Source organism: Scomber japonicus, chromosome 4, assembly GCF_027409825.1.
Source record: "Scomber japonicus isolate fScoJap1 chromosome 4, fScoJap1.pri, whole genome shotgun sequence".
Lineage (NCBI taxonomy): Eukaryota > Metazoa > Chordata > Actinopteri > Scombriformes > Scombridae > Scomber > Scomber japonicus.
This window is the reverse complement of record NC_070581.1, coordinates 17,689,434-17,717,042: the sequence shown is the minus strand read 5'-3', so window position 1 is coordinate 17,717,042 and position 27,609 is coordinate 17,689,434. Positions and strand designations below refer to the sequence as shown.

General features: G+C 38.8%; 2 protein-coding genes and 1 long non-coding RNA gene across 3 annotated transcripts; all 3 read right to left on the bottom strand.

Moving 5' to 3' along the window:
- Positions 1 to 57: 57 nt before the first annotated feature.
- esyt1a (extended synaptotagmin-like protein 1a) lies at positions 58 to 15,370 on the bottom strand. The gene is made up of 31 exons (XM_053317411.1): positions 14,876 to 15,370; positions 13,828 to 13,869; positions 11,721 to 11,855; positions 11,422 to 11,495; positions 11,176 to 11,248; positions 10,993 to 11,082; positions 10,857 to 10,912; positions 9,442 to 9,562; positions 9,048 to 9,224; positions 8,481 to 8,563; positions 8,262 to 8,310; positions 7,875 to 7,964; positions 6,807 to 6,902; positions 6,647 to 6,718; positions 6,482 to 6,568; positions 6,067 to 6,216; positions 5,308 to 5,490; positions 5,036 to 5,212; positions 4,860 to 4,942; positions 4,712 to 4,760; positions 4,525 to 4,614; positions 4,162 to 4,257; positions 3,851 to 3,922; positions 3,667 to 3,753; positions 3,346 to 3,492; positions 2,216 to 2,346; positions 1,907 to 2,002; positions 1,680 to 1,811; positions 1,496 to 1,601; positions 1,306 to 1,355; positions 58 to 1,179 (listed from the first exon to the last, which is right to left on the bottom strand). Exons 1-31 carry the CDS (start codon positions 15,182 to 15,184, stop codon positions 1,152 to 1,154), a joined length of 3,231 nt encoding a protein of 1,076 aa, XP_053173386.1. The 5' UTR covers positions 15,185 to 15,370; the 3' UTR covers positions 58 to 1,151.
- Positions 15,371 to 18,979: 3,609 nt separating this feature from the next.
- Positions 18,980 to 19,827, bottom strand: LOC128357269 (uncharacterized). Its single transcript, XR_008321218.1, has 4 exons — positions 19,788 to 19,827; positions 19,667 to 19,693; positions 19,416 to 19,438; positions 18,980 to 19,307 (listed from the first exon to the last, which is right to left on the bottom strand). It is a non-coding gene; the product is annotated as an uncharacterized LOC128357269 (long non-coding RNA).
- Positions 19,828 to 21,909: 2,082 nt separating this feature from the next.
- LOC128356819 (proliferation-associated protein 2G4-like) lies at positions 21,910 to 27,609 on the bottom strand. Its single transcript, XM_053316963.1, has 13 exons — positions 27,417 to 27,609; positions 25,574 to 25,702; positions 25,393 to 25,498; positions 25,208 to 25,277; positions 24,959 to 25,051; positions 24,801 to 24,864; positions 24,617 to 24,695; positions 24,450 to 24,528; positions 24,219 to 24,352; positions 24,007 to 24,101; positions 23,017 to 23,144; positions 22,771 to 22,824; positions 21,910 to 22,675 (listed from the first exon to the last, which is right to left on the bottom strand). The coding sequence occupies exons 1-13, from the start codon at positions 27,502 to 27,504 to the stop codon at positions 22,616 to 22,618; spliced, it is 1,179 nt and encodes a 392-aa protein (XP_053172938.1). The 5' UTR covers positions 27,505 to 27,609; the 3' UTR covers positions 21,910 to 22,615.

The following is a 27,609-nucleotide window of genomic DNA, read 5'->3' as shown; positions in this document are numbered from 1 at the left end:
GCAGGTACACATTTTGAAGATTCGAACCTCTGCAAGGAAACAATGCCACGAAACTGGTTTGATTCATGAGAGTGCAAACTTTAATCAACAACTTCAAAAGCTGATACATGATGATATGTTCAAATGATGTCAAAGCACAGCAGTTCTCTTCTTTAGTTGCGACAGTAAACACTACTTTTTATTCCATTACCACAAATCAGTCTTTACATCTTTGTGGTGAGGTGACAGTGATGGAACAGTGGAGGCTGTACCAACACCTGCCTACAATATTTGCAAACTTCTCATAAGATCATAACTGTTTTGCTTGAAAAATAAAGTATAACAGCCGACAGTGTCAGCTTGTTGCATTTAGCGCTTAGAAACACGTACAAACACAAAGAAGCATGGGTGTTAAAACACAAGCCATGATTTTTCCATATCTACAAAGTTTTCTCTTCATAAAAGCACAGTGATTTAGACTCTGCTTACAGTATCATACCTCTGTTTTCAGTGGTAAGTGTGAGGGTCTTGGTTTTTAATACTTTGATTTACAAAAGTAACTATTTCTCTGAAAGCTCTGGTTAAAACATATAAAACTTCATTTGGAACATAATCAATAAACATTGACAAACTGTGCACGGTTTTGTAATACTTAAGGCAATAATATAAACACATATAAACAAGGTTAATATTGGGAATTGTTTGAAGATTGTAAAAAAATTAAAAGGATTCTCTTTCAGTTTTGCTGGATGCTGTAAATCTGTAAAACATTGTCATTACCTTTGGATATTAACCACAGCATAAGCCCTCTTGTAAATAAAATTCAAAGAGGACTTTTACGTGCTTTTAAACATATATAAACTTGGTAGGTTGTGCAACATAGCTGCATTATTATCAAATATCTATTCAGCCAAAATATTCTCCTGAAGAATGTGTCCGAGACAACGTGGATCCAGCAAAATGAACACTTTATGGATGATAAGCTACATATAAAGTTTCCTCTCATAAATACTGATGGACTGTGGTTTTGTGCAACAGATATTTTGTCTTCTTTTTTTTTCTTCAGTGATGGAGATAGAAGTTTTCATTTAAGCTGAATATACAAACACAGAAATCACAGATCACAAGCAACACTTAATGCTATATAGTACTGAAGATCAGCATTGATTCTTCTAGTTGACCTCAGCGATCAAATCGTACCTGGAAGAAACAGTAAGGAGACAATTTGTGGATTATACAACCTCTTGGATAAAGTCATGATTGAATATAAATTTGTTGATATAGCTCCTTTATTATTCAATGCAGAGTAGATGTTTAAATCATTACCACTGTGTGACACCAGTCTTGAGGTCAATTTGGTCCAGGTCCAGCTGCAACTGAGGACAACAAGGAAAAACAAAAGATCATGTCACACATCTCTGGTATCTGGTGATAATCACTATATCACACTAAGAAATTCATATGAGCTTGGGCAATAAATAATAAGTGCATTTCAGATGTGATAAATCATATATACCTTGCCAATAAGCTCCCTCTCTCTGCTCATGAAAGATACACTGTTCTTCACAGACAGATCCAGTCTTCTTTGAATGGATTCCTCCAGGGAAAAATCAAAGTCAAACCTACAGAGAGAAAGAGAAATTTAGCATTATCATGCTTCAGTCACTATTACATATCACAGTTTCATTTGTTGGTCTTACCTCTCGTTAAATTCTGGGTTGAGGTCTTTCTTCTTGGTGGCAGTTCTTCTCTTGGTGGTGGCCTTCTTGTCAGGTAGCAGGATGAAGGAAACATAAGGGTCTGCACTGTCCTTGGAGCAGGATGCAAGGGATCTGTCATGGAGATCACATTTACAACTTATGATTGTACCAACTGCTCCAGATCAGGAATATGATGATAAAAGGGCTCATTTGTGTTATATACAGACCTGCAGGCATGAACGGTGATAAAAAGCCTGCTTTCCTCTGTGGAATAGCCAATGGTAAGTTTCACCTGGCTTGCTGTGCCTGCGTTATCACCGCCTCTAAAAGTCGCAGTGTAGAAAATATAGTTCTTAATATTATAATATCAATATATAGCAAAAAGTTACAAACCAGAGGCAGGCATTTAGAATTGGTGTTTTAATAGAATGGAATAAACTTGAAAGAGCCTACTAAGAAAATCCAGACATTTTTTATCTCAACAGCGGAGGCAGTAACTGCACAATAGGGCTTTGATGGTAGTGTGTATGACTCACATGGGGAATCCACCTCTGTGTCTGAGGTCTAGATGAGAAGGGTCCCACTTGGGGATCGCTTCAACACCATTGCCGTCATTGCCTCCGTCCCCTGGAGCCTTACGACACACTGCCAGTTGAGTGTCCAAGATCTGCAAGACATACAGAATTGAACAACATTGCTGCTGCATAATAATAATCTTGTATCTTATGTCGGAATAATGAGTCCGTTCTATAGACTTGTAGACTGGTGGAGCCAAACTTGTAGTTCTGGGAAAATTATACAGCTGCAATCATGAGCTCTTGAAGGGGAAGTACACAGTGGGATACTGGTACATTGTAACACAGCATTAATCTGTGATCTTCTGCAACACTGTGGAATAAACTCCCCTATCAGATCTTTATCAGAGTCTATGACTCATTTAAAAAAGCTTTTAAAAAAACATCTGTACAGACTGGCATTTGTATGACATTTTATAACATCTATTCAAGTGGTTTTATGTTGTTCTTTTTATGTTTTTTTCTCTTTCTCTACGTTTGACCACTATTTGAAATCCCTGTTTTTATTGAATTTTCAAAATTTGCATTTATTTATACTATCTATCTCCATTTCACAATGTATAGTTGCTGAAATTATAACTATATTTTATGAAAATGAATTTTGTAAAGCACCTTTTAAGTCTGGTTTTGAATGGACTCACATGTCAGTCTCTACATGCTTTGCACACAGAGTCTGAGGACAATCTCCCAGGTTTTATTGTTAAAACTAGATGTAAACAATACCAAAGTCTTTAGGTCGAGTAAGTAACTACCTTTAGTTCAAGTAACTACTATTACTCTTACGACTATTTAGACATCCCCAGAATTTGGTAGGCAGAAATCTCCAATTGTCTTCTATTGCAAGACTAGGTTAATACAAATGCAGAGACAGCTGTATTATCTTTAGTCTGCATAATATTCTGTAACACACGCTATCACATGTTAGACCAAGAGTAAATTATATTACAGGGTACTGTAAACTAAAGTGTTCAGTGTATTATAGTATTGGTTATATATACTTAAACCTCACAAGTGATATAGTACAGAATAAATCACAATCAAGATATTGCTAATATGGCATAGTGAACATAAGCAGAATGTTTTGTCAGTACCTTGAGCGTGGCCCTCATCAGTATCTGGCTCTCTGGCAGAGCTCCATCGAGGATAAGCCAGCGGTCCAGCACCAAGCCCGGCTCAGCCAGCACCTCTCTGAGAGGAAGTGTCAAGGACCCAAGAGCCTGGCCCCAGCTGTGGGAGAGCTACACACACAAATAGATACACAAATCTTTCTATAAACTGTATTTTATTTTATTGGTATAAAATGCCACCTATGACACAAAGTGGCTTTCAAAAAAATAAATGGTTTTCCAATTTTATCTGCCTTGCAGGAGGGGGAAAAATAAATAAATTCAGATGCTGTTAATGATGCACACCTTGACTGTGAGTGTTTCATCTCTGGGATCACGGACCAAATAGTGAAAGGCTTCGTCCCATCGAGGGGATGTGGAACGTTCACAAATCTTGGGAAAGAACAATCAAACAGGAGAAAATCATGACTCTTGTCAAACAACAGTTTTCTTTTGCTGCAAACACTCTGCTCAGATATCATGATGCTACCTTGGTTCGGTAAGAAACACTCTTGAGGATAATCTCAGCCCCAACTTTTGGCTCCTTTCCACTTTTCTTCAGCTGAAATCACACACAGAGAATAATGTAATCCAATAATGTTATGCATCTTCCACTAAAACTATATACAACAAAGATTACAACAGCAAATAAATATCCAACTTCAATTGCACACAATGGTCTATATGCTCTAAATACACTCTCACTAAAACCAAATGTTGTAGTTCTCTCTATTTGGTGAGGAAAAAAACACATCATAGTAACAACAGGAGAGCCCCAAGGACTCATAGACATGATCTTACTGGCAGGCCGTGGGCACGCTCCACATACACAAACAGCACAGCTGCTGATGGCACAACCTTGTTCTGGTAAGATTTCTGCGACTGGAACTGCAGGATCTGTTGGAGCCGAGAAAACCAGGGTAGTTTTAGTAAGACTTATTATGCAATAAGAAAGTTGTGGTTTAATGTTCTTTAAATGCCTGTCTGAACACTACAGACAGATGCATTAACATAAACAAATGTACAGCAAGGCATCTGCAAACATATCTTCATTCTCCACTTTAAACTACATGCTTATGAGTACAAATTACTCTCTAAACCCGAGTCCCTCACAGTTGAACAATATTCAAACATCAGTAATGCTTGAAAATGCTTGAATCTAACCTGCTCCAGTCTGGGTAGGTCAGACACTCTGGGCATCCACTCCAGCACCAGATGAACTCGGCCTGACTTCACATCATTCAGAGTATACCACTGTAACAAGAGTAGCACAGAAACAATCAGGTTATGACATAAAAATAAACATGATTTGTACAAAAGTTCTTCAACTAATTTCAGCTGTGTCACTTACCGTGTCGATGAATTGTGCACTGATGATATCACGCAAACTAAGCTTGAACCTGAAAAGAGAGGACTCAATTAACATCTTATTCCCCTTTTCGTTTACATATTTCCATATCATTTAAGACAAAGATTTCATTTGAAATGTTGGGACGCACCTTCCGAGGAAATCATCCTGATCGATGTCCTTGTCAAACAACTCAAACTGGATCTCCTGACCAGGAAGCTGGGTCAAAATCACCTAAAATCACATAAATAATGTATGAAATCTAATCTAAAACTCAATAATTCCACTAGATGTGAGGAAGGAATCTACTGCATGTATGAAGCATACCTCATAAAGTTCATTCCAGGTAGGATTGAGGTTCTCTTTGATGGTGTGGCTGCGGAATGTGATACCAGCCACACGGATCTTAACATAAGGGTCGCTCTTCCCCTTCACCATGCCCCCCATGAAGTTGTCCTTGGCTATCAGGCTTTGGGCCTCCACCAGATGGATTCGTAGCACTCCCTGTGGGCACACCAAGGACAAGAAATATGACTTTTGTGTTTTTATTGCTGCTGTTTACCTCTTGATAGCTGTTTTGTTTTTATTTATTTTTTTACCTCAGATGCAAAGTCAGGGTCGGGTGTGGTGTGCTGTGGTCGTGCTGGTTGAGGTTTAGCTGACCCACCAGGCCCCGTAGGATTCAGTTCCAATTTATTTCCGCCATTACCTGTCCCGGACCCGGAGGCTGAAGGGTGAGGAGACGGAGTTGTAGGAGTAGCATTTTCACTTAGCCACAAAACCTAGTGGAAAACAAATAAGAGCTTATGGTGTGCAAATGTCAAGCTGTAAATGACTGAACACTCTTTCATGAGAAAAAGCAAGAAGCTCCCCCCTACTTCAAACAGTCACATGAGTTTTTGTAGAAACTAGGAGATTCACATCAGGATAAACACAGAAGAGAAAATGCATGTTTCTGTGTGAGTGCTTTTGTGTTTCTGTACTTATAAAGACCACATGCTCTCACAAGGATGAGGCAGTAAGACTACTTTAGAGTTAATTTTGGGTGTTCGGGTTAAGTTGAGTCATGTACTGGTGAAATATTATAGTTAAGGAATTCATGTGTAGAAGGTCATTATCTTCTGTTTGATGTTTTGAAAGGGTAGTTATGGGTGTCATGAGCCTTGTTGATACTTCCCTTAGCCAGAGCACTGCTTTGGGAGCTTGTATGATTTCAATGTCTTCCCCACAGACTTTATTCTTACAGGGCTTGAATCTAGATACTACAGTTGAGGTTCACATTCCTTCTTTACTAAACTGCCCCATACATGTGAGGGCGTGCAAAGAAAAAAAGGGGGGCCTATATGTAAAATACCAACCCGTAGCACAATTTTGATGTAGATGCGGCTGGCAGAACCAGAATTCTCCAGCTGGAACCACTGGTCCATGGTGAGTTCATGGGTTGCCAGAAGACGGGCCAGAGGGATGGTCAGACTGCCCAGGGAAAATGCACGATCATCATCTTTCACCTGATTTAGAAACACAGGAACAGAACATGTGAAGCTAGGATGAAAACCAGGATAGGCAATTATCATGATGGGAAAACGGACATAAAAGGGTAAGAGCATTGGCGTGCAGTTAACAGAGAAATTACAGAGAATAAGTGGATACATATAAAACCGGAGAGAAAATTAATGTATCTAGTGTACTAATCACCACACCTTGGGAGTAGCAGTATAAGCTTTACAGCTAGCTTAATTGGTGTGCTCAATCTTTACACATCAAATGACTTACTTGAATGTCAATGTCTTGTTTGCGAGGATCCTGAATGAAGAAAGTAAAGGCATCCTCCCACGCAGGGCTGCTGGTCCCGTAGCAAGTCTGCAGTAAAAAGAGGAAAACATTCATTATGCTTACAGTTTAGTTTACATCCAAACAAAAAGTTATATTTAAACTTACCTTGCTCTCTTTAGTTGTATCCTGAATGGAAATTTGCACCATCGGGCTCGGCTCCTTATTGCCTTTTCTCATCTAAAACATATTAAATACATAGATGTGGTAAATAGATGAAAATTCAAAGCACATCACATGATGGAGCCTCAAATAGTATTAATCTTACCGGGAGTGCATGAGCTTGATCAAGATAGATGGCTAGGATGGCAGCAGATGGAGGATCAGCTGTCTTACTGGTCAGGTTCTGGTTGTTCTGGATCACCTGGAGGAAGAATAACAGAAAAGATAAAATCTCATTAAAGATAGCAATGTTAATTGCCTCCTTATGTTTGGATTCAGCAAACATATAATTTTACTTGAACAAATTGATGTTATTTTGGTGTTATTCTAACTAATTTATTGTTTGACATTGACATTACATTGATATTATTTATTTTTAGCAATGTTCATATCTATATCTTGCATTCAGGTGAAACACGCACAGTCTTAAACATAAAATACATAAAACATATAATGAAAATATGTAAGATTAAATGCTGAAACCAATCCCACTTAAGGTGACAGCATAACATGAAATACATTCACCATCGTCTTCCAACCTAAAGGTGCCACTTAAATATTTTTTAGGATGTAAACTTTTATGTAATTCTTTATCAGAATTTTACAAATGATATTAAGATTACATTTTTGTTTAATTCTTGTTTAATTCTGACCTGGCGTATTTTTCTTTTTTATGTTGTCCAAGTGTACCACATTTTTATTGTTGTCTTTTATTGTTGGCCAGGACATATGTAATTTTTATTTATTTTTTATTTTATTTTATTTTACTCTCAATGAGGCTTTTCTGGTTAAATATATTTTACCCAAATCTGTCACAGCGTGAGAAAACAAATACTCACGAGCAAATGATATAGAGTATACAGCCACATAATGTTTGACTTTTTGATCTCACTCAGTAAATATCATGGCACAGGGCATCCTGTTGGTTGTGTGTTTTAAGATGTGTGACATGTGATCCAATTCTGTCATTACCCTCTCTCCTTGTGTTTGCTGTCTCTTTATCCTGCCATACTATCACATCAAGGATAAATGCCACAAATGAATACATATCATGGTATTACCCTGTAGAAATACTGAAAATTATTAGTGTTTCAGTTTTGTACACATTTCTACCCAAAGTTCTGGGTTGGTCCAAAAAAAAAAATTGCGTAGCATTAGGCTGTTGTAAGCTCACCTCAGTCAGTCTGTCAGCAGAGGACAGCAGAGAGAGCCATTCCAGCCGGAGGTGAACACTGCCGGTTGAGACGTCCTTCAGATTGAACCACTGTTTACAAAAACAGAGGGTTCATTAAGTGCACATTTCTTCTCATTTAGAGAAGTTCTTTGAGCATGGACAGGATGCCAGGATTAAATATGGTGCAATCAGAGCAGGTCACAAGAAGGCACATGGAGTCCAGTCTCACATGCTATCGGCATTACTGCAGAGGATGTTTTCCTGAGCAAAACAATGTGATGACTGTATTCCTGTGTTTAGTTTTTATCTTTTCATCCGAAAAAAGTACATGTAGTGATAATACTGGATTTGTCTAAAATTTCTAAAGGTTTCAGCCTTTCTACTTACATCATCCACAACTCTGGCCTTCTTTACAATATCAAGATCCACTTTGATCCTGAAAGAGAGACAGATAGAGACAGATAGAGAGAGAATCAATGAAGCCACAAATCAAAGAGACAAATGCTCTAATGTCTACAGACTCATGGCTCAACATGCAGAGATGGAAATGACATGAGAAGCACATACTGCAGAGACAGAGTAAATGGATGAGAATGGGTAAGCTACCTCCCCAGGAAGTCATCCTGGTCTGGGTCTTTGTCAAACACTTCCACTTCCAACTCTTGACCAGGCACTTCATGGACAATCACCTGACACACACACATACACATAAATGGACAAATACACAACACACACAACAAATATACAAATATAGATACAGCCACACATGACACAATAACACAAGGACATACAAACAGAATCACAATGGCAAGAATATTTAACCATTGTGCTAGATAGATGTTAATAATTTATATATTCAGTGTTGGACTCAAATTTCATTTGACTCAAATTTGTTTCACAAACGACAAAAGAAAGCAGTTTTTGTAACACCTGCTTATTTCGGAAACTGCAGCTTCCTGTTACCAAAGAAGTAGATCAAATTTCCACGAAAGTGATAATCTCTGAAGTGCTAGTGACGATCAAAGACTTTGTGCATTCCTTAAGATGCAAGGACACCAAGCTATAACTATCAGCACACAAGTTGGCGGGAAGCACAGCACTTGAATATCAAGGCAAAGCCATACAGTATATCTCGTGTTTCAGGTATTTTTCTTTCTTCGCAGCCCCTCTCACCTCATACATCTCCCTCCACTGGGGGTTCAGGTTATTGTCCACGTGATGAGAGGTGAAGATCTGGGTTCCCACACGTATCACGGCATATGGGTCTGACTTCCCATCAATCAGGCCCTTGATTACTGTATCCTTGGCAGTCAGGTCCTCAGCCTCCAGCAGATGGATACGCACAACTCCCTAGCATGTGCATACATGCAGGAAAACACATCCACGGACAAAGATAATCAAAACGTTAGTCAGCTAGCTTCCTCAAAAACCACAGGTCCATATTTTTCAGTCACAATGTGAATTTACTGCATGACATTCAAGCTATGTGTTTGCTTGCTGAGGCAGATTTGCTTCAGCCAGTATAGGTCCATGTTGCTCCAGGCCATTCAATTATTGAGAAATTTACCCTTGGGAGAGGGGAGCGGAGCTGCGCAACGTGCAGGTCGGCCACCAGGGGAACAGTGAGACGGTTGGGGAGCACCAGGAAGGAGGCTATTGCATCCATTATCATAGTGTCCGACATGGCACTGTAAATGAATGCAAGGACGATTTTGGGGACACACAGGGGAGGGACACACAGACAAACAGACAGAGGCTATACTACTGTTGACCATGTGAACATGCATAAATAACATGATATTCAGGTTACAGAACCAATAGGACGCACCCATTGGCTAAAGATGAGGACAGCTTTCTGTGAAATCATGTTTACAGGAGGAATACAATTTTAAAATGAATGACAAACTGTCATTGAAAACATTACCAGAGGGAACTGATCTAATTTACGCCTCTGATAATGCTTTAATTGTATTTTCACAAAAGTACATCATATAAAATCATAACACAAACAGTGTAGAATTGGCCACCATACAATTACACTGAGTATGACTATTGTTCACATTTTATGGTTTATATTCTATCTAATTGTACTGTAGTTGATTTTTTACACTGTCCGCATTCTGACATTACATAATGTGCCTTAAAAAACTACCCGAATACAAAAGCATGAAGTCATTATATAACAAGGTGAATAAATATAAGAACACTAGTATGGCATAAATTTCATAAAACTTAAAGGACAAGGCTGGCATTGTTCAGTATGTTTGTTATTATCAACACACCCTATGAAAGGAATAAAACCAACCATGTGTTAATGTGTCTCTTTATACGTTTAACTTCCCTATCATGTCTGTGGCACTTAGGCCTACGGACATTTTTTGAAACATTCATGAATACATAGTTTGTTTGTTTTTTAAAAGCCACCATGTTATCAGATAAAAGGTAATTTCCTAAAACAGCTGGTCACTGTAGTTTTAAGCAACCATTACTCAAACAGGAGTAAACAACACATTTTTGTTGAACTAGTTTCAGCTGCGACAAAAACACATTTGGACATCAAATTGTTAAGTGGGAGGAACTATTCATTTGTTTTCTCTATAGACAATGTAAGGTGACTTGAAGGTGGCTTGATAGGGGATGAAATTCAAAGGCTTAACAGCTGTGTTTTTGGTAAATAATTGGGTTCTATTGTGCAGAGACATAGCCTTAGAGAGACTTTGGATACACAAGCAATACTTGTTAGTAGGATCAGTTCATTGTTGGTTTTGGTCTTTTGGTGAGATTTGTCAACCATAATAAAGTATAGGATGTCGCCACCCTTATCCTTTAAGGATTTAACCACAAAGATCTGTCACTGAGCAGTAGTCTGTCTGTTTGGTTTGGATCTCCTTTGAGTTCCTGCAATTGTAATACACAGACACAACAGATCAGTGCAGTTACACCCTAGGAGATCTACCCAGTGCTCTATCCTCATCAACTCACTTCAGCCCAGGGATATCCAGCAGGTTGGTCAGCCCAGTCCAGTTGATGTCCAGTTTCTATGACACAGTTAAATAAAGACATATGAATACAGTGAAGTACAAAACTTGAAAGTACTCAGATTTGGTGTTACACTCACAGGCCTGCGGATGAAAAACATTGTAATGGCCCCAACCAGTGGCACGTCTCCAATAAGAGGCTCAAGGATCACACGTAGCTTCCCATGGAGCTAGACAGAGAAGAAGTGAAAACTGATAGGATGCTTTTAAGACACTTAAATATGACTACTAATGAAGGAATATCTTGATATTTGTTCTTATACCTGGACTCCTTTAACCCCAGCTTTGCAGAAGTACTTTTTAATTTCCACATTGATCTCAACATCACCGGCATAGCTGTAAGTAGGATAGCAGAGACAGATCATGAGATACATATATAACCACAGGAAGCTGCTACATTAGTCATGATAAATTGCAACACAACATGATCTGCTTAATGATAAAGAATTTCTCACTGCCTGACACAATAAACAACATGATATAATGAAATAATAAAAGCGATGCGTTACCTCAGGTACAAATCCAACATAACTTGTCTCTTATCCTGTTCTGTGTGAGCCTTTACACCAACCACCTTCAAAGCCTGTGAAAAGAAACATCTGCTATTACACAGTGCAAACAAGACTGATACGTGCTTAAGTCACATTAGCAAAGATGCACATGAAGGTTATGATTCTCTCTAATTAAATCATCAGTACGACTCTGTAATACATGCAATATATATTAACCGCTGGGCTTCACTGTATCTTCTTGGTCACAGCAGATTTACAGGATGAATTGCTGCTTTTCTGACAGCCCATTCACATACCTTGTCTCCTATGTTGACTTTGGTGAAGCTGAGTGTCTGCAGATGAATGCTGGAGGCGCGGATGGAAGGAGCGATGGTCTCTACCAGCAACTTCTCCAGATACTGGCCAATAAAAGGCCAAGCCTGCTGCAGGATCTACATGAGAGAACATATGGTCATTTGCTGTTGTTTTTCTTGGCAGATTTGAATACAGAAAAACATGGTGCAATGTTTTATTACACAGTACACACACAGGATGCAGTCATAAATCAATACAAGTAATAAATGTGGTTCATGTTTGCATCCATGATGATAAAATTATGTGCAACAAAGAATTATCATCTTGTAAAACACTTCCTGTGAATAAAAAAATTAGTTACCAGAACATGATAGTAAATAACAAAGAACCATAAACACACAAGAATACTACTCACAAAGCTGTGACCTCAAACTGTTTGCCTTGTGGCTAAAAGGTGCTAACAGAAGACACAATCGAAAAAGTGAAATGCACGACCATTAATAATTCAGTGAGGATGGTAATGTATTCACTCAAATTGTGCCATTCAATTAGTCAGTTTGGAGTAAAATTTAGGGCTGCAACTATTAATCCCATTACAGATTAATCAGTCAGTTATTTTCTTATTTACTCGATTAATAGTTGGTCTATGAAATGTTGATCATTGTTTCCCAAAAGGTCTTCAAATGTCTTCTTTTTGTTCCGACCAACAATCCTCAGCCCAAAGATATTTAGTTTGCTATCACAGAAAACTAAATAAACCAGAAAATATTGATATTTGAGAATGTGAAATCAATTAATTTTGTCATTTTTTTCTTTAAGATTATTCAATTGAGGAATTGATAATCAAAATTGTTGGCGATTGTTTTGCTGATTGACTAATCGTTGCAGATCTAGTACAATCAAAAATCAAAAATCATCAGTAATGCCCAGTAATTCATGGATCCATGATTTCCTATGAGATTCACAAATTTGACTCTAATTATAGGGAAAATACAGATTTGATGCAGTTCAGTTAGTACACTTTCAATTAATTATTTTTTTAGTCAGTGCACATGTGAAATTTGTTTACAGGAAAGAATATAATTCAACATAAATGCAGAATAAAGTTCATAATAAATATTCATTTGGGTTTAAATGGTGCATTGTTTGTCAAGAAAATTCTTATTTTTCCTTACCAAATTATGACATTATTCCAATTCAATTATTAGTAAATTATGGATCCATATTTTTTATGTGATGAAAGGTTAGGTAACAGTGTATCAGTGTTATCACTCCAGCCACCCTCACACTAGTGTTAGCTTCAGCATGTCAGTGTGAGGTGTAAAAAAAGAACAAGGTTACGAGTCCTGCCAGCTACTGTTTACCTCTGACCTCCTCCTCCAAACTCCTCGTGAGGCTGGTGATGCTCACAGGCTACAGCTGCACGACTGTCCTTAAGGCTACATTATTAATGACACACATATAACACACTTACGGACATGATGAAGTCTATAACTCATGTCTACAGGTTGTCAAATATAATAAAAGGGCTGATCCATGTTTGTTTATGGTTGCACGTGAGGAGAATAGAGTGCGAGCAGCCTGATCGCATATCAGGAAGCCTGGAGGAAAGACGTGGGCTGGTGAAAGATAAGTCCAACAAATTGCCATCCCACAATCTGGGCTTCTGTCACCAAGTTCATTATGTTTTTTTCCCTCCAGAAAGGCATTCTGTATTATTAGTATTCACATCCACATCTGCCCTATGCCGATGTGAGGTTACTGTACTGACAGAGACAGAGTGGCTGAGATATGATCTGTCTCTAAACTACAACAGTAGATAATCTGCTCTGATGCAGAGGCTGCAATGGGAGCCTGGTCAGTTGAAGTCTTAATATTAAATGTGAGGCAGTGGAGCAACAGTTACTCAAGTGAATCTTCAACACCTTATCTCAACATAATACATTGTTTCCTGTGTTTTGCAATGAATTCTGTTGAATTAAGCAGAGCAGCTCACCACAATACATGGTGTAGCATGTTAAAATACAAGATTTAAAAATATCAGTTCCTAATATAAAAAATACATAGCACAGACTGAATGCAATGTCTGATAGGAAAAAACATGCATACCTTATTCAGCCACTCCACTTTTTCCACATCTGGAAAGTTGACCTGTGGACAAGTGATATTGGTCAGGTATGAACTCAAATATTACAGGGTCGTGTGAAATGACTTACAGCTCTTAGCAGAGTAGTTAAAATACCTGAGATCATTTTAGTGATATGTTTCTGAGCATATGTAATATACTGTGATGAATACCCCATTTCCAATGAAGCAACCTCTACTTGAACACATAATCTCCCCAGATTTACAATCTATTAACATGCATTAATAAAAAGTTGTGAAAGAATACAGGCCCAACAACTTAGGCTAGTGTGGTCACTGCTAAAATTTCAAGAAACCATCAAGCACATGCATGCATCAGTTTTGCAGCCAAACCACAGAGACATAGGATGTTGAGAGTGGGCTTATCTGCAATAAAAACACGCACACGCTTGAACACACAAAGAGTTCCTCCTCTCTCGCTCTCTATCCAGATATGGTGGTCCTAGCCACTGCCTCTGCTGTGCAAGATGTTTATGTGTCATCGTTTTTTTGGAGCCAGATAAGGTCAGGCGCAGTGTAAAACGGGAAGAGGAAAACACACGCGCACACACACACACCCACCCACCCACACCCACCCACCCACCCACACACACACACACACACACACACACACTCAGAATCTCACCTATTAATATTTTTTTCAGTAGCTATAGACATGCATTTTACTGTCTACTCAATGTACACTCTCTTTAACATCAGTGTCATTATTTCCACCATTCTTTCACAAATATCTCATCTGACATTCACATTCCTCAGTGTGGCAGCAGTTCAGACTCATTCCCAAGGCACTGCACATTAGGAATGTCTAAATATGGGGCTGGTCATAGACAGGGAGAAAAAAGAAGTTTCAGATGTCTAAAAAAATAAGGATCCTCTAAAGGGTTATATGCAGATGAGCTTATTACTGTGCTGCAGAGTAGCACAGATGCAGGTCAGGTTCAACCTGACAGATGTGACAGATGTGACATGTGATTCAAACTGCAGAGAATGACAATGGCAAGCAGGTTCTTACCCAGGGAGGGAAATCCCTTTTGATTCTGAAAACCTTCTCAGTGGTGAATTCCCTCTCGTTCTCCAGAAGATACATGGCAGACTTGAGCCTCATCACTTTCTCCAGTCGACTGTGTTTCCATCCCATGTAGATTATCAGACCGAAGAGGATCACACAGATGCTGAAGCCATAATATCCAGCCAGGTACACCGGTAGAAGCGCACCCAGGCATTTTCCAAAAGACCATAGCACACTCACTGCGCGTTCTCCGGGAGGCTGGCTCGGTGAGGTCGAGGCTGCAATGCCCGGCTCTGCATCCGCGGGTGGCATCGCAAGATCCGTTTGACTTCACTGGCTCAACCTGCGCGTCAGCTTCTTCGCTTCTGCGACTGAGTGACGAGCGCCAGTGAGGAGTTACCGCAATTTTATTGCGAAAACCATCGAGAGATGACCGATCAACTGCGGGTTTCGCTCAGTTAAATCATGATCGGAGCTACACTCTACTGTGCCTCTCCTTTCCGCAGGGCACCAAAACGGGTTGTTCCTTGTTTCATTTACGTGTAAGCTGCTCTTGCTAAGCTGGGCAAGCAGAGACCTAGACCCTTGTGGGCGGGCTCTGCTTCAGCCCTCCTTCATATGAGATCCAGTGGAAACCCAAACCCCAGAATTAACTTTTAGCGTCATGCACTGACACGGGTGGAGCGTATTACGGCCTGTAGGCTATGCAGAGTGAATGAATGTTTATTTTTCACCAAACACACCACTAGAAGACACGTTACATTCAGAGCAACATCATTATCACCATTTGTACTAAATGAATTCAACTGTAGGTAATAATGCTCGGGCTGCTCAACCCGTTATTTTCTTTTTATATAACCGGATTAAGCCCTGTATGCGCAAGCGCTCATTTCCACTGCAGCAGCTTTGACAATTTGAGCATGACGGCCAAAAAGATGCACTGACAGAGAGGTGTATCTGTCAGCCTTTGCTGCTTTATCGAGTTACTACCAGCTGCTGTCGTGCTCATAATCTCCCTGCCATTTTGACAGAACGAGGACATGCGCCAAATGTCACAGATACCATGTTTACGCACCAGTCTGAACACTTAGAGCCTAGCATCATGCACAATTAGTCCTCACAGTAAACCCCATTTACGACAGGCCAGGTTTTAATTGCTGCCTCGTTGCCTGGATACAGATGTGTTTGCTGGGAGCTAGGTTTAGCTTTATGTAAACAAATGTCGCGCCATCAAGAGACTCGCAAGAAGTCACATCCTTGCAAACTTCAAGTAACATGACTGCACCAATATGAGTCAACAATATGAGTCACAGGAAATGGCACAAGATAAGTTGTCTGTATATTCTTATCTTACCGTATTTCAAATGTTTTTAAAGCAAAGATTCAATAGGTTACAATAAGTCCTACAATATGCAATTCAACAATTATATTAATAAAATCTAATATGCATAGAGAACATGTGCCTTAGGTTTTCATTAAACTACATTTCCACGTATATTCTTGTAACTACTCTACTAAACAACGCCCTATAACCACATTTTTAAATTGATCTGATCTGATACTCAAATGGCTGTTTAAAGATAACAGAAGTCAGTTCCGTTCTGCATTTTGATCACATTAGCTCGACTTTAAAGGAGTTTGTCATATAGCCTATTAGCAGGCAAACCTCCACACTGGTATTAAAATGTTTTACCTCTCTGGTTTGCAATTAGTTGTACTCATGTAAATACTGAGGTGTCCCTGCAAGAAAGAAAAAAAAGTTTCCTTTGACCCACATCTGACAAGCTTGCAAGAAAGAACATGATCTCTGAGGAGTTATTTCTCCTAAATGTGACAGTAGTATTGTTTACAACTGGTATGCAAAGGTTTTTTTTGCTATCACTAAACCCATTTTCAAGAAGAAACAGGTTGATGAAACTACTCTAAAATGTTTCCAAATTCAATGTAAAACTATGACTTCATTGTGCTGTGTATTAGTTATACTATAACACATATTTATTCATGTTTGCCATGCTTGCCAGTGTTGAGGAACAAGCACATTTTACAGGAGGAAGAAGCAGAAGTATAACTGCCACAGGATTGCGAGTCCGATCAGTGATGTTGAAATGATACAAGCCAAGTCATGCAAGAAGGGTCCAAGATCAAACTCAGCATAAGAGAGCATGGTGTCAGTCATGTGTCATTTTGGCGTTGTCAATAGTTCCTTCATAGACATAAATCTGAAGCACTCGTTGTCTCCCTTTTTTAATGCTTTCCCCTAAATGTGTAAATACTCAAATACAACAAATGTTAGGTGTATTATACTGTTTCGCTTACACAGTGTACAGCATTCCTGTTATTGTTATTTGTATGTTTTATACTTATTACCAGTAATACACATGCCATATTGAGTAAAGTTAATCTTACACTTTCAGTATTTAGTGAGACTTTAAAAAAAAGGTCATATACTTTAAGGTCCATATGCTTTCTGTGTATTTTGAAGAGTACAAACTACACCATCTACTGTATATTTTTAGTGTCTGCAACTGTAAACTGTGCAGAGGCAAGTTGGTGTGAGTTTCCTTTAACTCTCATTGAGGTTTAAGTGTAACATAAAAAATTGGACTTTTTACATAATACGTAGGAGTTGACACCCTCTCCACATCGCCTGTTTTAGCCTCATAAAATGCTAAATCCAAACATTTTTTATTCATTCATCACTGAAACACTGAAATTTGGATGATGTAACTGATTTGAACTACACTCACCTGTTAGTCTCGGTCAGTGGAAAAAGAGGCGGGATGTTAAAGCTCTGCCAACACAAGCTTAAGTCAACACTGCTGGGATGCTTGAATATACAAAAACACCATAATTCAAGGGACAGACACAGGTTATGTTTCTGTGCATACACACATTAGTCCTCTCTTATCTGAGATGACTCACGACTTAATGAGCAAAGGTCCAGCAGGGCTTCTTGTAATGTGTTTACTGTCTACTGGCACTGAGTTTTAGCATTTCTGTCCCCTGTTCAGAAAATATATTGTGTAATAATAATAATGTTTTCTTGTGCCATTAATTCTTACTTGTGCCTTGAATAAGCAAGGATTTCTTGCAGTGCCAGAGTGTAATGAATACTGTAAATAAACAGTAACATTAAGAGCAAAATTATCTTCACAGCTTTAGTTTTCAGTTTTAACTGCAAGTGGAAAATAAAACAGAAAAGAACATTAAGCATTCAAAGGGAATAAAAATGCCTATCCCATTTTTAAAAATATTATGCAATAGTCTGATTATGATTCACCTTGAGGACAAAATTAGTTACTAGACTGCCTTCAAGGATTAAAAAAACATTTGAGTTTGTTTGTGGGGATCCAACTCTTCCCAAAAGGTTACAGCATTCACACACTCCAGTCATGGGATGTAGGTAGAATCTGAAATGATCTAATTAACTGACATTTGCCTCCAAATATGCATGTCCCCTGGGCATTCTGTCTAAATCAGAATGAACAGAAAGGTCAATGCACAGTGGATAAATCATGTCATAACAAGCCTGTTGGTTTTCTTTTACAGAAAACATGGTACATATGTTTCATGTTTAAGTGTCTCCAAGAGCTTTTAAATTGCTTCGATTCTATAGCATGGAATGAAGAAAGCATTATACCAGTTACTGTAGTATGAAGTACAATCATGCAGTATTTACACCTTAATTTCCATTTAAGGTCTTCAATTTTGACATGAGTGCATTTTGTTTTGGATAATACTTAATGATGAAGTCAGTTTCAAATGCAAGACATTCTCATAATGGATCATTTTTACAATGCACCTCAATTACATGTATACTTACACTTAACATTAAATACACCACTTGTTACAAAGTACCAATCAAGGCAGTCACGTGACTGATAGCACTTTGACAGTAACAAACTATGGCACTGTTGAACACCTGAGTGTTTTCTCTACATTAACACTTCTATGAAAAAGACCTTTAGACTAAAGCTGCAAAAACATATCACCTTGAAGAGGACAGATCTGCCATTTCCTCAGGGCATTAGTGTTTTAACTACTGGAAAGACTTGTTCTAACTTGTAAGAGGAAAAAAAACAAAAAAACACGAGATGCGTTTAGTATTTTAGTAAACCAAAACCTTTAATCACAGTATAAACAAAAACGAATGACAAAAGTTGAGGAATTAAGAACAGAGTCCCAATGTCCCCGAGGAACAGCCCGTCATCCAGCAGGACTTGAATCAGCTCTCCAGCATCAATCGGCTGCTGCTGCTCCCCGGCCTCTGGTTGATATGAACGCCACTGGCCTCAAGCCTGGACACGGGGAGGGGGTCGTGGGTCTCCAGCTGCGCTCACCAGCCTGTTTGTGGCCAACATGTGATGCCACAGCCATGGCGGAGGGGACCGCTTACTTGGACCTCTGCCTCATCTTTCTCCTCTTACGCTTCAGCCTATAAAACGTGATCACAGCAAGAGTCAGCAAAGGAAAATAGTCAACACGGTGTAGCGGAAGACTAGCCTCCAACATGCGACGGTAAAAATGTGCTCAACAGTCTTACCTGCGCATGCGCTTCTTTCTCCACTGCGAACAAGAAAACAAAATCGTCGATTATTTTCCCATGTATTCATGCCCTTCAAGCAACACATGATTACACTCGACTGAACTGAAGCAAACACGCTTAACAAATTAATATTTTATATCTAAACATTCATGAACGACCTACTCATGCCTGTTAGCTAGCAGGTGCTAACACTTGCTAGCTAACAGGAAATCATAATTACTTCTATCATCTAGTCATTCAATACAAACCTTAGCTCTCATGACGAGGAGGGAAGCCTGAAAACAGATGGAAAAACGTGAAAGATTAGTTGGATGGGTTTAAAAAGAAGTTGATTTATTTGGATTCTGGCATCGACAAGTTTCAACGTACCAACCGCTGTGGAATCGTCTCCTCGAAGGACGTCACATTCTTGCGTCTTCTTATTTATATCCACCGTTACGTCACAGCTCTTGAACCGTAGTGCGACATGGGAAATTGAGTTTAATTGAGCGTTTTACAGAAAAATGCTTTTGCTTGTTTAAAATGCAATAAGTATCGTAACTATTTCAGTTGCTTAATAAGTTATCAAACGTATTTCATTTGATTACTTTTTGATGGTTCTTATAATTTTCTAACAAATGTCTTCAACTGTTTGGGTAAGTGTACCCTTAAGCCCACCAAAATTTAAGTTCAGGTGTTTTTCATGGATACTGACATGATGCATAAGGGAGATCATTTCTTACAAAGCAAGATTTATCTCTCTAAAAAAAGTCAAAAGTCTGGCATGGGCTTAATTGGTACTTTGACACCATTTAAACCCATGTGTGTTGCAAATAAGGTCCACATCATGATTTACTTACAAAATATTGCGTGTATATATATATATATATATATATATATATATATATATATATATAGTCAAGCCCGAAATTATTCATACCCCTGGCAAATTTTGACTTAAAGCTACTTTAAGTCAAAATTTAACTTTAAGTTGTTTTTTTGACCGGAAATGACACGGGCGTCTCCCAGAAGACAATAAGACAATGTACAAGAGGCATCATTGTGGAAAAAAAAAATATTTGTCAGTCATGTTTGACATTTGAACAAAAAGTGGCATGTCAAAAAAAGTCAAAAATTTGCCAGGGGTATAAATAATTTCGGGCTTGACATATTTTTATAATATATATTTTCAAAAATTAAAAACAGCAATATATAGTACCAGTCAAAAGTTTAGACACATTTTCATATTCACTTGAATGAGAATGTGTGTCCAAACTTTTTGACTGGTACTGTACAGTATGTATTCAGGGGAAAACCCTCCTGAGCAAAATCTTAAAGGTCTGACTCCAGATGTAACACCATTTCATAAGTAACTGTAATGGATTACATTTCTTTTGTAATTAAATTACAACAACAGTTACATGTCGCTAGTTACTTCCCAACACTGTGTATATTAAATCAGTGCTGCACCTTTTTATATTCTTTCAAAGGATCATCAATCCTGTTATTTATCACACATATGCAACAATGTTTTGGAGTAACTATCCTAGTTAATTGCACCATATACAGTGAATTTAGCTTGATTCCATTGGAAGGGCCATACAAAACCAGATTTTGCTGGATGGTTAAAAATTGATGACATACTCTTTTGAATCTCTGCATGAACTGATTGCATGAACTAATAATCACCAAAGAAAGTTTTATGAAGTTTTGTCAAATTTTCTGCTGTATATAAGGACAGAACTTAAAGTTAAGGGGATTTTGTTGTTTTTAATAAGGAAAACATGCTATATTTATTCATACATGGAGCCCCCTTATATTATTCTAGTTTGTTCTGTTACTTAAGTCATCATGTTTCCCATTGTTTTGTATATATTGAAAAAGTAAATAAATATATTGCTTGATTCATATTCTCTCAGTACCAGGGCTTTGGTTACCTTTGAGGACATTTAAGTTGTGCGTTTTGTTTCTTTTATGTATATTTTGAGTATCAATTTGGTAGAAGTTTCATATTCTTACACTCAATACACTTAAATTTGACTACTTTTAGGTCAACAAGAAATGATCTTTGCTACAGCCCATAACTATTACAATAAGATCATTCTCATTACATATAATATTTCTTTAATTTAGAGTTTACTGGTCATGTATGTTTATCACCTACATTCCCAAGATAATTCAGTCTTGTCACTTGTTTTGCATCCCCTAGGGAATTGGGATTCTTTAACTTATTCTTAAGTATTGTAAATCACAAAGAAACACGATAGGAAGGACAATCAGCTGAATACACACAAAGTTCAAAAACACAAGCAAACAAATGATGTCAGGTGGTTTTTTAATGTTTCCAAAAATAGTCTCTGAAACTGGGATTTGTTTTACAAAAGCATCCATATATTTAACAGGTATGGAGTTCTTATGTAAACACAGACTGTCAGACTCAGTGGTGGCACCAGAAGACTGAACGCTGAACCCTTGGCAGGAGATAGACCTTCCACAACTGAGAAAATAATAATTATTTTACCTGTTAAATGACTTAACTGGTAGGTCTTACACGTCAGTTTAAGAAATTGTTAGCTGAGTTACCTAGATGCCTAGAAGTAGACACAATGCACTAGTAGACAGACCTAAGCATGAGCAATATAAATGCAGTAATTATGCTGAATTCAAAAGTAAATGACGACTAATGATGTCATGCTTATAACTTGTGTGACTCTAAGATGTTGCACATTTCTGCCTACGACAAGTTAACATTCATTTCAAAGCCATGGCTTCAGGTCAAGGAGGTTATCTATATGCCACACAATTACACTGACACAGTACTGTGCATTCATTATCCTTGGCTGCTCTGTCAAACCCATTTATAACTTTCATTACAGTTACTGTGGAATAAAGGGACGAAGGCTCAAGGTCAGTCAAATGGTTAAATGTTCCAGTGAAAATATGTCTTTGCACAAACAAACAAAAAATCTTCTTTTGTAGAATTGTGTCCACTGTTAGGGCATAAGGCTGTCTCGAGGACAGTGAGATTTACTGGGGACATACATATGTGTGTTTTAGGTGGAGTGACAGAATTTAGGAGCAGCATCATCCCAGACTGACATCAGTTAGATTCGGAGGTATTCACAGCGGCTATGCCACAAGTGCCTCAGACAGCTGGGACAGAAGGATTCGTGACGTCTGTTCTTTGGGTCATCAGATGTCTTTCTGGGATATAGAATCTATTCTGCAGCTTCAGTCTCCATCGCCTGTCCAGTTGCGGTCTCAACAGTCTTTGAGGCCTTGATAAAAGAAAGAAAAACATTTATTTAAAAAGGAAACCAGAACATGCATTCTTGTTTGTCACATATCAGTATCAGACAGCTCTGTAACTCACCTTCTTTTTCTTTTTCTTTTGCGTCTTACGGCTGGCTGAGCTCTGAAGCAAAGCCTTTAAGAAAAAAAAAGGGGAAAAAAAGGAGCACAAAAGGAAAAAAATGACTTTAATGACCTCATGAGGTGCAGCAAACAATACAATGAAAAATGCCAGTTCAGCTAAGAGCATGCTACAGCGGTCCATTAGTCTCTCATGCTTTCCTCTCAGGGAGGGGATGTAATATCACATTTGTCAAACATGTTTCACCTTCAGCTCGGCATCCTCCACCTCGTGCTCAGACTTGTAGAGTTCTGGCTCAAAGAGGCTGCTTGTGATTCGCAGAGGTCCGTTGGCCATGAGCAGCACGGTGAACTTGAACTGGGCTACATATTCACCTGGACACAGAGTTGAAAAGTTGCATCAAATGTTTCAGTTAACACAAACCAACCAGGTGCTAATGATAGTACTTTAATGTGATCAGACAATTCATGGTTAAAACTGATTTATGCAGATTTTCTTTAAATCAGGCATACAGTAGGTTGTTGATATGTGTAAACATTTTTGAGGGCGCCCCATTTTAGTTAAACATTCAGTAGCTTATTGATAGATTAAGACATTTTTAAGCAGGATTTGACATCTCTGTGAAGGTTTTTTTGAGTAACCCTATCCTCTTTTGACAGTAGACAATGTAACTTTACTGACTAAGCACAGCTGGACGCATTTGACAGGCCAGCACAAAGCATTACTAGATAACGTTGCATCCCAGAAAATGCTGAGCAAGGAGCTCATCAGAGAGGGGCACGACATGCAACAAAGGTCACTAACATGATTCAAACCAGGGACATTGTGGTTGTGTAGCATGTGCTGTAAGCATTCGGCTACCAGGGCGCTCCATTAATAAAAATGGCCTGTAAGTACAGCTTACACATAGATCACACAAGGTAGCAAAGTTACATTTATCAAATGACTGTCACTTAGACTGCAGGTGGGTTTGAGAGTCCCAAAGTATGGTGTTTGTTGTCATTAGAGAAACATGACAAAAACAACAAGAAAATGATCTCACTACTTTTAATGGGACAGAGAGAACATTGTCTTAGCTATGGGACCAACAATATTTTTCTAAAAATGTAAGTACACATGAAGCCTTCCAAAAGCGGAGAGAAACTTTCAGCCTTCACTTCATTTTGTTCACATATCAACAAACCTTCAAAAATGTCATGTCACAAAGCCCTTAATTACACTGGTTGTTCCACTCACTCTCTTTCTCATGCAGCACACTGAATGGCTGGAGCAGCTCATGTTTGGCACACTCCACCACACCCAGCCTGGCCTTGCCTTCATCCTCAAACGCTCTGAGGAAGCAAACAGAAAAGAAATGTTTAATCCTCTTATTTCTCCTAAGAGATGATTTAGATGACAAAACTTTTTTTTTTTTTAAGTGAAATATTTGATCAAGTTAAAAATGCTACCTCAGGGTGAAAGGCATTGTATCAAAGCGTCTCTCCATCTCACTGAAGAACGTCCGGGATGTCTTCATTTTCAGGCCGTATACCTTGTTGGGGTCTCGTTTGTAAACGGTGGTCCTCTGACCTCCATCCTTTGCCTGAATTACAAAACAAAACATAAGATTATTGCCTGAATGGATTTTTCAAACTTGGTTTAAAATAAAACAACCCATCAATACCAAAAATTCCCCTCACCTTCCCCTCTCCAGTGCTGATAAGCACATCCACTGCATATACCTCATGCACCTCAAACTCAGCCTTCTCGTGGTCCTTCCTACAAAAACAAAGTGACATGGTCATCCACTGGTGAAGGGGAACACTCATAAGGTTGGAGACAATAAGCACCTGCTAAATGAACCTACTTTTGCTGGTCCGTTGGGTTTTGAATGATAGTTTTCTCTCCGTCAATCACATGTTGTTTGAGCTGATGGGACAGCATGCCTGCACACAGTGAAGGAGTAAAACAAGCGTGTCAAATTACATTTATTAAATGTATACCATCGAGCTCACAGAACTTCAAAGTGCCAAACATTCACAAACACCTACCCTCAATAGGGGAGCACTTGAATGACTTTGCGATCTTGTTCCAGGCTTCTGTGACTTGTGTGTTCTGATAGACAGATGACATTGAGACAATTATTAAATGGCAGGTATAAACAGTGATGCTGCTGGTCAAATGAGTCGCCACGGTGGGAGAATTTTACCTGGTTTCCAGGCTTGACGAGACGCAGAGCAGCCTCAGCACAGAGGTGAGCTGCTTTCATAACATCAGCCTTCCGTCCTGTCAGCGGGTTTTCCTGAAGTGACACAGAAGACAAGTTAAAGAACAATAGAGGGTAAAATGAAGTATGGCTAGCTGTTAATGATGTGACAACCAGTGGTAATCAAGTACACTATAGTTACAGCTCATGGCTATTGTGAATAAATCATTAAGTGCAATGCCCATGACATACCTTTGTCACTCCAACAACCAAGGTGTGAGCTACATTTGAGATGAAGCCATCAACGTGCACACCAAGGTCACTGCACACAAACACGAAAGGCAAATGTGAGGTAAAGCAAGTGCGAAATGCTAATAAATTGCAAACCATAATTCATGTAGTATAAAGAATGGACAGGTATCAGTTCTGCAGCTTACATTTTGACAAGGTCCCCATCCTTTAGTACGACATCAGGGTCACTCTTCAGGGGGGAGTGATGGCACACGCAGTTGTTAACTGACACACAAGTAGGAAAAGCGATACCTGAGAAAGAAAGAGTGAGTGAGTGCTGAGTCAGAGACATTGATGGTGACTAATTAACTGCAACAGAAAACGTACCTTTCTTCATTTCTTTTTCCCTCTTGAAAATTTTCCCAGTTTCTGCCATGATGAAGGCGTCTCCCTTTTCACAGAGGCTGAGCACGGAGACCCCAGCCATAGCTGCTCCAACCACTGCCTTCAGAGCCTCTGCATGACACAAGTTTAAAAAAAAAACAAACATATGATGTGGTTAAAAAAGCATGTCAATGACACAATGTATACAGGGTTGGGCTAAAAACAATGATCATCAGTTAATCTATTATTTTCTCAGTGAGTGGATTCATCGCTTTGGTCCATTAAATATCAAAAAAATCTGAATTTTGTGATTGATGATTTGAATTAATTGTCATTTCAGCACTCATAAGTCTGTTCTTTTTTCCAGATTGAAGTTAGGCATCAGACACATATAGTCTGGTCGGTGTTACTATCAAGAATTACTTTTACTCTTTGTTCAGGGCTCAATGCAACTGAGCAACTCATTTGACTTTAACTGAGCTGATGCAATGTTCACAAAGAGATAAACATTTGACAAATTGTCTGACAGCTGCATATCAGCTTGACGCTGCATAACGCAAGCAGAAAATTAGATGGCTTGAATTAAAATAAGCAGCTCGGCCTTGATAAGCTACAATACAAAACCACAAGGACACACAAGTGTCTTTGAACCCTGTGGTGAACATGAGGTCATCTTCACAACCTAACAGGTGTAATGAATGGACTGGGAATGAAAAACAACCAGACACTGGACATTTTTCCACATAAAATTAAAAAAAAAAAAAGTTCAACTAGACTGTGGTAATAATTTTGTGTTGTGTTGGTTTTACCAACTTAATCTAAAACATCATATGGCATGAAGGTCACTTTGTTAATCTCCAGACTGGAAGAAATATTAAAGCTAAACCAGGAACCCAAGACTGGTTGAACTGGTAAACTTCTTAATGTGAAGGTGGGCACCGTTAAATCAGCACATGTTGCATGGATGAATAACTAACACGTGATTACATGTTCAGTATGGAGTCATTTTGATATAGTAGCATAGTTATAGTATAAACTTCAAGTACAAGTACATAAGTTCAAACAATATTATATTTATATTTTATTATATGATGAATAACCCGTTATAACATACTAATGATGTGTGCAGTGACAGTAGGCTTACAAATGCTTTATATTGCATAATATACAAATATATCAGGTATAATACAACTGATTCATCTACATGCTATAATTGTTAACCGCATGTTAAGTTTAATTTGCATGACCTGACAGAAAGGTTGAGTTAGTCATCGTGTGAGTTCATGAGTCTCATAAATTACTTCTATTTTTATTTGTATGTAGTTTAACAGAGCAGCGTGCTGGGTGTGTTGACTGCCCTCTACTTACATTGATTATGACTTTAAATTACACCATTTAAAACAACCAGAGCTTCAGTCAAGCATCTTACGTGAGATTTTTTTTCAGTTTTGGTTGCTCATTTGTTTACACGTACATGTCCTCTTTTCGCAGTCTGTCACAGCACGCATATCGTCACTCACTTTTTACTTGTCATTGTTATCTGTTAGGTTAGCAGCTACAGCTAACGCCTGCTAGTCAGATAGCAGTAGCTACGTAGCACACCGGGCTAACGTGACAGCAGCGTGACGTTTAACGAAAAACGGACTGTATGTACAGAAAAGCTCTGCCTGATCATTTATCCGGGATCATGTTTTATTTGTATTAAACCTTATTAAAGACCCTCTTTCTGATATGACCCGCCGCTGCTGCTCAAGCTGTGGCACATGGCACAGCTGCTGCCTGGTTGTGACTAGCTGACACTGCTAGCTAACAGTGAGGATAAATGTTAAAGCTGCATTTCACTCACGATTCGCGATCTCGGCGCCCATCTTGTACTTGGTAACCACCAAGTCGTCGGCGACCGTCTGCTCCTGTGTCTCTTCATCTCCAGACATGTTGGCAGTGTGTCCGCGAACTCAAGAGTAACTTTTTCCCCCGGCGGGTGTCAGTCAGTCACTTAAAGGAAGGACCACGCTGCTCTCTGCACCCGCCCGCCCGAC

What these genes read in the sequence shown, in the direction of transcription:
- esyt1a (XM_053317411.1), bottom strand. Translation starts at nt 15,184, where the DNA reads ATGCCACCCGCGGATGCAGAGCCGGGCATTGCAGCCTCGACCTCACCG. An exon ending in ATACAACTAAAGAGAGCAAG is followed by an intron (nt 6,569 to 6,646) that starts GTAAGTTTAAAT and finishes TTTTTACTGCAG; the next exon opens with ACTTGCTACGGGACCAGCAG. An exon ending in CACAGAGGTGGATTCCCCAT is followed by an intron (nt 2,003 to 2,215) that starts GTGAGTCATACA and finishes TGCGACTTTTAG; the next exon opens with AGGCGGTGATAACGCAGGCA.
- LOC128356819 (XM_053316963.1), bottom strand. Translation starts at nt 27,504, where the DNA reads ATGTCTGGAGATGAAGAGACACAGGAGCAGACGGTCGCCGACGACTTG. An exon ending in GGAAAAAGAAATGAAGAAAG is followed by an intron (nt 25,499 to 25,573) that starts GTACGTTTTCTG and finishes TTTCTTTCTCAG; the next exon opens with GTATCGCTTTTCCTACTTGT. An exon ending in AAAAGAAAAAGAAAAAGAAG is followed by an intron (nt 22,676 to 22,770) that starts GTGAGTTACAGA and finishes TCTTTTATCAAG; the next exon opens with GCCTCAAAGACTGTTGAGAC.